The 11193-nt window shown below is 29.2% G+C and overlaps 1 protein-coding gene across 5 annotated transcripts in view; it reads right to left on the reverse strand.

Annotated features, from left to right (window-relative positions):
- The window catches only part of LOC106683060 (limbic system-associated membrane protein), a gene marked incomplete at its 5' end in the record, with an annotated part of 446735 nt that overhangs the window by 188384 nt on the left and 247158 nt on the right, over positions 1 to 11193 (reverse strand). For all 5 annotated transcript variants that reach the window (XM_067051729.1, XM_067051727.1, XM_067051728.1 and 2 more), the window contains 1 exon segment: positions 10640 to 10840. In XM_067051729.1, coding sequence (XP_066907830.1) covers positions 10640 to 10840 — 201 coding nt within the window.

The following is an 11193-nucleotide window of genomic DNA, read 5'->3' on the forward strand; positions in this document are numbered from 1 at the left end:
ATTGAGAGAAAAAGGATCAAAATTGTTTTAATATATTTATTATATTCAGGATTGTCTTTATTCCTATAACCTATAATATATTCTAATACTGATAAATTACGACTTGTATCCCTTCTCTTCATAATATATTTGTTATACATATACACGGTAGACAGTTAAAACAGTTAATTTTATAAACTACTTATGCACATCATTTTTTCCCCTTTTATCTTTCTTGATCCTGTATATGCAACCAATTTCGTATGTTGATTTATAACCGAGTTTATATTCCAGGTGGTCCTAATTTTTAAAAGTTATATTTAAATTTTGTTATAATTTATTTAGTTCAATATATCACCATCATTTTCATTTTGTATCTATTCTGTGATCAAATTCTCTGCTCGTTTTTATATCCACTAATATAACTAGGGTATTTATAAAAGAAAATTATAATAATTTGTAAAAAGTGTTTTTATTGTAGATATATCCAGGAAATTCTAAAAATAAACATAAATGACCTAGGTAATTATGAAAAGACTTGAAAAAGCCTTATTTTAAGTAAATTTGAACAATTATATCTATAAATTGTACATGTGAAAGTAGTTTTTGTATATGACTAAGACAATAATGGAAAAGTTTGAAAATAAAAAAAAAAATCTAAAACCAAAAATGAAAATATTTATAATACAAAATTATGATAAATATTTATCATTACATAATTTTATTTTTTAAAAAGCTTCTTCCTCCACTGTGAGAAGAAGGTGGTTCCAGATTACTCAATTTAATTTACAATTGCGAATAAACATTTTAAAAATGAAGTATTTATAAAAAGAATTCGGCTACGTTTTTAATTTAGCAAAATTTTGTAGAATGGAGTCTTTTTTATTGCTGCAGATCCCACAATTTTATTTGTCTGAAGTCTGAGACTTATGTTTAAACAATTGCAAGTTCACCATCACATACCCTACGTAAACCTGCTCTGTAATAGAAAAAAAATACTCGAAAGTTAATTTTTTATATAAACTATACCGAAGAAAAAAAGTAATTAATTTTAGGTAAAAGGTATGGATATTTTAAATTGTAAAAACAATCAGGAATAAACCCTTTTAAATGAATAAAAACTTCCATTAGTGTATCATGGAGGGTAAAAGGTATATTCAAACGATTCCATTTAAAATAATCTAAAATGAACTAACCGCTTCAATTAATGCAATGAAACAATCACGAAAAACTTATATTTATATGTAATATTAAAATAGAAAATTAATTGAATAATATGATAACTATTATATAACAAGCATTAAAAAAAAAATGTAAAACAAGTAGTCTAGACAGGGCAAAAAAAGAACGAAAATGAAAATAATCTCATTGGTATCCAGAATCAGATCCTACAAATACTGAACGCATGAATTGTAACAGATCCTGACCGAATATTGATGTTTCAAGTCCATAACAAGATTGTATTTATATAGAGAAATTCGAATAATAATTATCTTTTAGACTAAACAAACCGACGGTTTTAGTTGTTTGTTGAGGACCGAGAACAAACAAAGTAGACGGCCTATGTTGATCTTTCTGAAGCTGTCATAATATTACGGATGCCTCTATATACAGATAAGCTATATTAAAAGAAAACCCAAAGCCAACTCAACGAAACACTAGTGCCGAGGTATCAATGAGCCATAGGGTGCAACAAGTATTTACTTTAATAAAGTGGAGTTTTATTTTTGGAAGAGCTTGTGCAAAGGGAAGGTTTATTATTCTAATGAAAAACAAAAAAAAAAAAAACAATACATTTTACGTATATCTTTCTTCCTATTTTTATCTTTTGGGTACAGCAGTACTTAAATATACTTAGCAGCAGTACTTAAATATGTAATCTATAGTATAAAATCATTTTAGAAGTGCAATCAGATATTGAGCAGATGCATATAGCACCGGCCGTTTGTTGCCGAGGGAATTAGGGAGGCCTAGCTTCGGAATCAGAGCCACCTCGTTACTGCCGTGGCAGCGTTCAAATCCGGTCTAACTTAAACCATGAGAGTTGACTTTAATTTATTGGGGGGCCCAGGAAATGAAAACTTGATTCTCCACCATTGGTTAGTTACCTGTAGATAATCCTCCATTCGTCAGAAATTGGCAGGCATGTGGTCATATGGTGCTGTAGTAAGTAGCAATTAAATTTTAAAATTATGCAGAGTTTATTCTAGAAAGATGTCTGCTATAAAAACCGTCTTTTATTGGTTATATCAGTCATTAATAGAATAGTATCCACTTTGACAATGCCTTTAAGTGGTGCGTTTTTATTTCTTTGCTAACGATTCGCTCAAATAAGTTCGGATACATTTTGTTCTAAATTACACTTTAGTTAGTGCTTGTTAAATTTAGGAACTATCATATAGAGAATTTGTGATAATAACCAATAAATTTGATTTGTTGCTTGTAGGTGAGTTCGTGAATGAAACACGCAAGCTAAGAAAGATACTCTTCTGCTTATTAAAACAAAATTAAAATAAGAGAAAATGTATTTATTTATTAGAAGTGACAGTGACAGATAACACAATAGACAGTGAACAGACAGGGCTTTATTTCAATAGAGAGAAATCTGCTTATCAAAAAGCCCCCCTTCCCCAGGCCAAGAGCCATTTCATATTTATCGAAATTGGAAGAAGACCGTACAAAGATCGCATTTCGGCCGCCACAGTGATGTCAATAATCTGCAACGATAAAATACAACCGGACTAGACTTCACCTTGCATTTACCCTTAGTATCTCAGCGTTAATTTTATTCACGATCCACTATAAGTATGATAAGTGTCTTAACAATATATATATATATATAGCATTCACTCATCAAAACGAGCCATCAAGCGAGTGCTCAAACCAAAATAAATTAGAAATTTTTCTATTGCGAGGAATAACATGATATTTAAAATTGCAGTCTTAATACAGACCAAACGACTGCCTTTAAAAAAAAGTGTGTAAGCCACAAACTCCTATTTCCTACCAGCAAATATATAGCACTAAAAATTAGATATAAACACATCTAGACGCACAAATAATTTATTTTTTAATTCATTACTTTTTAATCCTTTAACTATTATACAATAAGCATAGAAAGAAATGCTTTATTTGGCAATGCTGGCCAAATACATTGGGTTGCTGTAAGGCACAGCGTATCCATCAATCCATAATTTGACGTACAAACACTATAACACATTAACATTTTTTTTCTAATTATTATCATGAATACAATATACTTAAATACATATACAAATACAACAAAAAATTATTGCTCTTTTTTTCACTTCTTCATACCTTTCCTCTCCAGTGATCCCAAACAACCTTTCCATCAATTGAGCAAATTTACAAAAATCATCAATATATATTAACAAAATAACCATATCAGTAGAACAGTTTACTAAACGACAAAAAAAAAAATTAAATAAATTTTTAAGTGCGATGAATCTTGCTGGCCGCGGGCTGGCCACTCCTGTTCTAGATAGCATACAGCTGGACATTTCTTATCACGATGTTTGCAATGGTCATAATGCATTGAAAATTTTTTCATTGCTTTAACTCAAATTTATTGGTGTTTTGATTAATTATTGATTTATTATTTACTATGATCATTAGTTCATTTTATTTTAAACCTTTGGTAAGGATACCACTTGAATCTATTCCATAGGAATTACTAAAACGAATTGATGTCCAATATTTAAACTTAATGCTCAAATAAATGTAATTATTCAAAACAGAATGATGACACTAGATTTTATATATTTTGTTTCCAGAAAACATTCATCAAAATACAAAATATTTTGTCTCAATTAAAATTTGATAACGGTTCCTAATTTCCTTATAATTCTATATATTATTATAACGGTCTTTTTCATTATAATATAGTTTATGTTTAATTATTTTATTTATTAACAAGTTATTTTATTAAAAATATTTATATTTATGGTTAATATGATATTATTCATTTAGATAAATAAATTTAATTAATGTTTAATTTTCGCTTAACGAATATGGTAGTAGAAATAGGACACTAAAATTAGCTACAAATTAATACTAACAATACAAATTAAAGCACTAGTTTGTTCTAATTGGTCGAATAAAGCTTAATAAGGTGTTATGTTCCACTATGGTAATTTGAAATATTATATCACTCAAATCCGAAATCCCTTTCTAACTAGGTGATTTGTTGAACGGCTGGCTATGTGAAATATTAGGATTATTGAACAAGATGATTAGTCTATAATTATATTTGCTCCTGTTTTACATATAAATTTATTTTGCACCTGGGTCCAAATTTAGTTTACATAACACTTTGTGGAATAAAATTTAGTATGACAAAATAATTAGTACAAATAATACTTGTCTGGAAATGTGTATATTGTGCAGGAGCAATGTGAGGCACTTAAAAATGCATGACGAGACTGCAGCATTGGATACCGGCTTGATATCACCCTTTGAGATATGAAAACAGCTATAGAAAATTTACATAGGTTTTTGTAAAGTCAAAGTTGTATCGCCTTGCGTAAAGAACTCAAGAAAAGCGGAAATCAGTTTAACATAACTTACCTACCTTTTTGAGTTTAAAAGGTTTCAAATCGTAAAATCCATTTTTAAAATAAATTAATTAAACATGAAGAAAAAGGCCAATTGGTACCAGTGATCTCGTATTGATTTATACCTGGAGTATATTATATTTAAATATGTTCTTAACAAAGCGAATTAAAGAATAATTCACAATATTATAAAAAATAATCTATGCTTGGGTTCAAGTATTTAATTTGTACGTTATACTCAAAATTCACTTTTATTTATTGTAATAAAATAATGGATTTTACGAAGGAACAGCAGACTAATTCTCATTTAATTTTATCAGCCTTAAATAATAACAGACTAGATTACAATAAACAAGTAGACATTACTTAAAAATTACTCGATTCTCACTTAACACTAAACATAATAACACTTAACAGCAAATAAAATACTGAAGGTTCGGTAGAGATAAACAGTGCAATAATAAATTTATTTTCAAGGCACTTGTTAAAAGCACTGTGTATATGCCCAAGTACCTTATTACTCTAAAGAAAGAAGTCATTGAAGAAAGCAAACAATGAACGTGTTAATTACAAAGAAAGGGTTTCTATGGAGAGCTATTCTATGTATACATCAAGCTGTTAGCTATTATCGTTATCAGAATACAGGGGTTTCCTATCCTATTAACTATTCATTACTATCTATTATTAATATTCCAGTAGCCGCATATCTGCGATGGCATATTTGAGTGTAGCTTCAATACTGGTGAGTCTTCTTCTCAAACAACAAAGGAAATTAGAGTACACGCAGTACAACTTGAGAATTAAAAGTTGAAAGTGTATTGATGCTAAAGTGTTCATTACTCGTTTGATAGTGCGATTTTTTTTTGTTTTTAAATTGAATTATATTCTAATAATTTATTAGAACTACCTAATTTATATTTAGGTAAAATTGTGAATTCAATAAGAGCGAATGCAAGAGGCATCACACAGATGCTATTTATGCAGAATATGAAAGTGCGGACTGCTGGTGCGTTAAAATGATAAATATTAATTATGTGAATAGTTATATTATTATAGTTATAATATTAATAGTTATACTGTTTGACATTGATAAATAAGTTCAGTACAACCTAAGTGGAGAAAAAAAGTTATTTGCATTTTGATATAAAATATTAAAAAAGGAAACTTCTGCAGAAGATTTCCCATCTGGAGATTATTTTCCATTAGGGCCTAACGGTTCAGATGTTACACGGTTCGTAGGCAAGATTCCACGGTCAATACGCACAGTGAATCAGTTGTAGGCGACGTTGACGAGGGAGACAAAATATTTCCCGAACGTTGACAGGCCCCAGGAGGCGCAAACATGGCGAGTAATGGATGTCGGGGAAAAGGAAAAATGACAAATCGACAAGAGGCTGACGGACAAAGACAGATCAGCGCCCGGTGGCTTTCTTATACCCCGCTGGGAGTTGTGCTGCGAATCCCAATGTAGCTGGGGTTCTGGGCAAATGATACCCACCTGATTGAAGATAAATTACAGAAATTTGTCAGAAAAATCGCAGTAATGAATTCCATTTATTCAAAATCTAGGGTCGTATAAGGTACTATAATTAATATTGGAAAATATTATAATTTTTTGGGGGAGAGTGAAGAATCGTATTATTCTAGGTATTATATATTTTTATAATTTCCAACCTCGGTAGCGTTTCCAATTAAAATTAACTCTGCAAAGCTGGAAAAAAATATTGAAATGCAGCAACTTTTAAATGAACAGCGTGAAATTTTACCTAGTATGGTTAAATACTATTAATTTTTACTTGTTTAGTTTGGCTGGAATGATCACCTCACAAAACAGTTAGGTGATATCTTATAGCAAATTTTCAGCTCCTAAAGGTGGCTAAAATTCAGTAATGTTATCTACAGCTCTCTACAACAGAGAAATTGTCATTTTTATGGGGGAAAAATGATTTTTTCTAATAGAATCTTTTTAAAAAATCTTTATCTGAGAAGTAACGTATTACAAAAACATGATGGATTATTATATAACATAACTTTAAATTAAAATGGTTGATTTCACCAATAATATATTACTGCATTGAAAAATATTACAAATCTATTTATCTTAAATTTACAGATATTAAAGTATTTCATTTAAAATGGTTTAGAGTCATCTGAATCCAATGAATGTGATTTTAATAATACCATTTTGTCTTCACTGGTTCATATTACTATCAGTTTTCTTAAACTATTGAACCTATATTCGATGAAACGTTTGAGTACGATTTGGACAGATGATTCATTTAAATTTATTAATTAATAACTAAATTATGATAAATAATAAATCAACGTTTTATTATTTGAGGCTTCATCAGGAATGAATTCTAACATTAGACCCTTTCAAAAATGGTTAATAAGATTTTTTCAATACATTTATTAAGACAATTATTTTTTTAAAACATAAAATTTATTTCAAAATTTTGTTAAAATGAGAGGAGTAGCTAAATTTTAAAACTCCGAGCTCAGATCAGACTCCTGCTAGAAAATTTCAGTTCTGGAACATTTCTTTATTAAATGGAAAATTCTGAATTGCAAATAATTCTTATGTGTTGCAGAAGTATATTGTTTTGTTTATATATGTATATAAATTGGTTTTATACAATTTACAGTTTAGTAAATAATATTATAAGCAAACAAAATTAGTATAAATAAAGTTTAATAAAGCGCTCTGGGACCCACGCCTCAACCCGCTCAGCTATCAGGACCTCATGTAATAATTTTATATATAACTGCCAAACTCAACCTACAAAGGCTGTATGCGCTTTCCAACTATTAAATAAATATCACCTCGGCTATTATAGTAATTCAAGCTTTCTATATCAGTAATATTACTCGTATACACATTATAAGATGACATGAAAAAATATGTAGAAATAATTATTTAAAAGTTTAGTATAATGTATCCAAAATAATTGTAAATGAATACTTTCATCAATCTAATTCAAAATTACTAGAGAGAGGTAAAGATAAGATATAATAAACAGATGTCGAAATATAAATGAAATTTAATCCATATTAATCAAAACTTGAAAACCATTAATATTTAAGAAAAGAAAATATTTTGAAAACCCTCTAAAAAGAAATAATGAGTATAACGTGATTAATGTAGAAACTGACAAATCGAATGGAGTTATAAGTATACATCATCATTCAAGAAAAAGTTTTTAGATTCCGGAGTTATTTATTATGTCAACAGCCTAAGGGGAGAGGGGGGAGTGGTAAGAAGTCTTACTGCAACGTTTAAAAATTAAAAAGGTCAATGGGTACTCACAAAAATAACTTTCAATGATGGGACTGTTCCTAATTCCCAAGCCATAACTACAAAGGAAGTAGAAATAACTTGGCAAACTTTAAAGAGTCCTGTCTTGAATAAAAGAGACAGTGAAGAGATGAAATCTTTTCATTTTGTTCAAGGAACTTCTTATGATTGCTCTTCATACAGTCGAATAATTCTTTATTATTTATTCCAATTTTTGCGGCTAACTTTGAGTTTGTCCTCTGTCAAAGAAAAAAAAACTAAATAAGCAGCAAAGACAAATATTTCAGAGAGATACGTTTTACTAAAAGTAAAAACATTTCATGCAAATTTAATTGCAGTTGGTTTATAAGTTGTAATAAAGTCTCAATCTAAGAAATTGAGTTATTAAATTAAATTATCAAACACCAAAAATAATTAGAGAGAACCATTGATTATAATTGTTTTTAAATATAACTAAAGAAATTTATACATCAGCTCTGACAGTAAAAGTGAATTATGGTAAAAATAATTCATCAATGTAAAAATCAATTTTTTAAAATTGATACAACATGGTAGCAGTGATCGTTCCTTTTAAGTATTGCATTAATTATACAATGAGTTAGGTTTCATATTAACAATGTTAGTACTAATTTTGACTAGTAGTATACTTTCTTTTTGCTATTTTAAATTTATACCTTTAAACTCAAATATATTTCTAAATGCAAATACCCTTTTTAATTTTTTCACAGTAATTTCAAATAAAAATAACTAATTGGACTAAGGAGAACTGATAAAAAATTGCCAACTAAAAAGAAATTGTTCCCCTGTGTTACTATAATAGGGAATAAATATAAACACTCAATCGGCACTTAAGATATTAAATTTCGAAATAATACTTCTAATAGTTTGATACGTCATAATAAACAATTCATTTCATACATATTTAGTAATACAAATTACATAAAAGTGTTACTGATATATATATATTTATTTATATTTTTCAACTTATTGACGAAACTAAGACATAAAATGTTTTTATTCTCCATTAAAGTTTCATTTATTGCTCGTTAAATGTCTATTTGTCTATATGTGAGGATTTTTTTCGCGATTATGATTTTCTTTTTTAACATTACGTAATACTTTTTCCAAACTTTAAATATTGTATATAAGTTCATTTTATGATTGATGTTCTAAAACTGTTTGTTAAAATGTGGTAAACGTAGCACTATAACTTGCCAAAAACAAATTTAGAGGGTGAATGTGAGTTATGTACCCATGTTTCAAACAGTTCTAGACAGTCATATTACAAAGCGCTGAATCTGATAAAAGAATGAAATATGTACTAGAAAGGGACATGTAAGGAGCCATCCGGCATGCATTACGTGTCTCATGCATGTAAAAATCGACCCGAATTCTATGGTCGCAATATTTCTAGACGCGAGAGCAACATATTAGAAGGAAATGGACGCGCCACCTCAAAAACCCTAAAGCCCCTTGACCTCATTTTCGGGGTAATAACGGCAATTTATGACTGGGAACCATTGTGCACGTATTGGAGGGGACTAGCTATTATCGGGAACAGAGAAATATTTAGTACACGTTTAGCGATATACACAGCTTCTACTCCATCAGCCCTGTCTTGTACAGCAGTGGAGAGATATTCCCAAGGCACTCGGTGATTTCCATATCCGCGCCACTTCCTGGGCGAGATGTAAATCTGGAGGGTCTTCGGGGATGTCTTCGCCGAGCTAGAACTCCCACCGGGCTAGAATACCTGGATAAGATAGTGTACAACACTATGGAAATTGCTGGCAACATTTGATGCATTACGGATCAAATGTAGCCAGAATTTTCTAAGACTAACCCCATGAACAATACTGCCCAGCAGTGGTATAACTACCCCTTATTAAATTTCAAATTAAATAATATTATTATAAGAATATACAGATCATTATTTTGAATATTACTTTATTTCATTATCGATCCCTAATAAAATAAATATACATTTTAAAAATAATAGTTTCCACTATTTTTTTTATTGTTAACACAATTAAACATTATGGGACTTTCATTAATGGAGGGATTTTTTTATCTCTTTTTTTGTTGTAGAAACTGTCCAACTTCAGATTCAAACGTTAAAATGCTATATTAGATATTTTCAACAACTTTTAAAAATATATGTACCATTGTAGTTAAATTAAAAATGTTACATTAACAAACATTTCAAACATATATTAAAATAATTTTTTATTTATATATTAATACAAATGTAAAATTTAAAAATTTTTAATACCATAATTAAGAAAAATCAAAACAAAATAATATGAAGTATTCCTAATTCAACAATTACCTATTGCCATAATATAATTTAAAAGTAGTGAAATATAAAAGAAAACCATTATTTCTGTATCCTAACATTTTAAAAAAGGTTTTTAACGTTGGTTTTAAAATTTATGTTATTTGAAATATAAACAAATTATGCGACGGATGAATTATAATTATTACTATTTTTCAGAATTCTCATATTCTACTATGTAGGTAATGCTGTTAATAAACCTAAGCTTATTTTAATTCATCTTAGTGTAATTTCTTAGTCTTGTAGAAATCCTAGGTTAGCTGAAACGCCAGTGTACGTAAATCTTGACAATTAAAGAATCCGCTGAAAACCATATAAAACATTAAATAATTTTTTACTAATTAATGTTAGGAGTATAAATGATTATGCCAGGAGGCTACCCAGCTAGTCCATTTCTACCTATTACATTATGTGATCAATCATATTTTGTTATAACACTACGTTAGGAACACTTACCCAATATCTCTACAGTGTGAGTGATCTCTTGGGGCTGAAGTGTGGCTATCTGGCAAACATAGTCTCCTGCATCTTGCGTCTGGATGTCCCGGATTTCCAGGTTGTAGCCCTCTACCAGTCGGAATCTCTCATCTGGACTCACCTTCACGCTGCCAGCTGTCAGAATTGCAATCCCACGCTTCCAGGCCTGCATGTACTGGCCTGAAATAAGAGAGAAATCAGTATAATTGTTTATGAAGCATTTTATATTATAATAAGAGCTAAATGGTTAATCCACCAGGATTTGTAATTATGGATTGATCAGGCAGGATTCTTTAAATTTTTTATAACATAAGAAAGAAAAAAAGAACAAAATGAGTATGTATTGCAATCTTATTCAAGAACATAACATAGACAATTTATAAGATTAAATACTTTTCGAAGGTAATATGGAATTACAAAAAAAAAAATTGACTTGGATTTTAAATATATTTTTGCAAAAGATGAACTACACTAAAATCAACCATATAATTTTAATTTATTTTACTTATAAAAAACTATGATTTGAAACAAAA

Source organism: Halyomorpha halys, unplaced genomic scaffold (genome assembly GCF_000696795.3).
Source record: "Halyomorpha halys isolate HHAL.00 unplaced genomic scaffold, Hhal_1.1 Scaffold460.1, whole genome shotgun sequence".
In the NCBI taxonomy this organism is placed as follows: domain Eukaryota; kingdom Metazoa; phylum Arthropoda; class Insecta; order Hemiptera; family Pentatomidae; genus Halyomorpha; species Halyomorpha halys.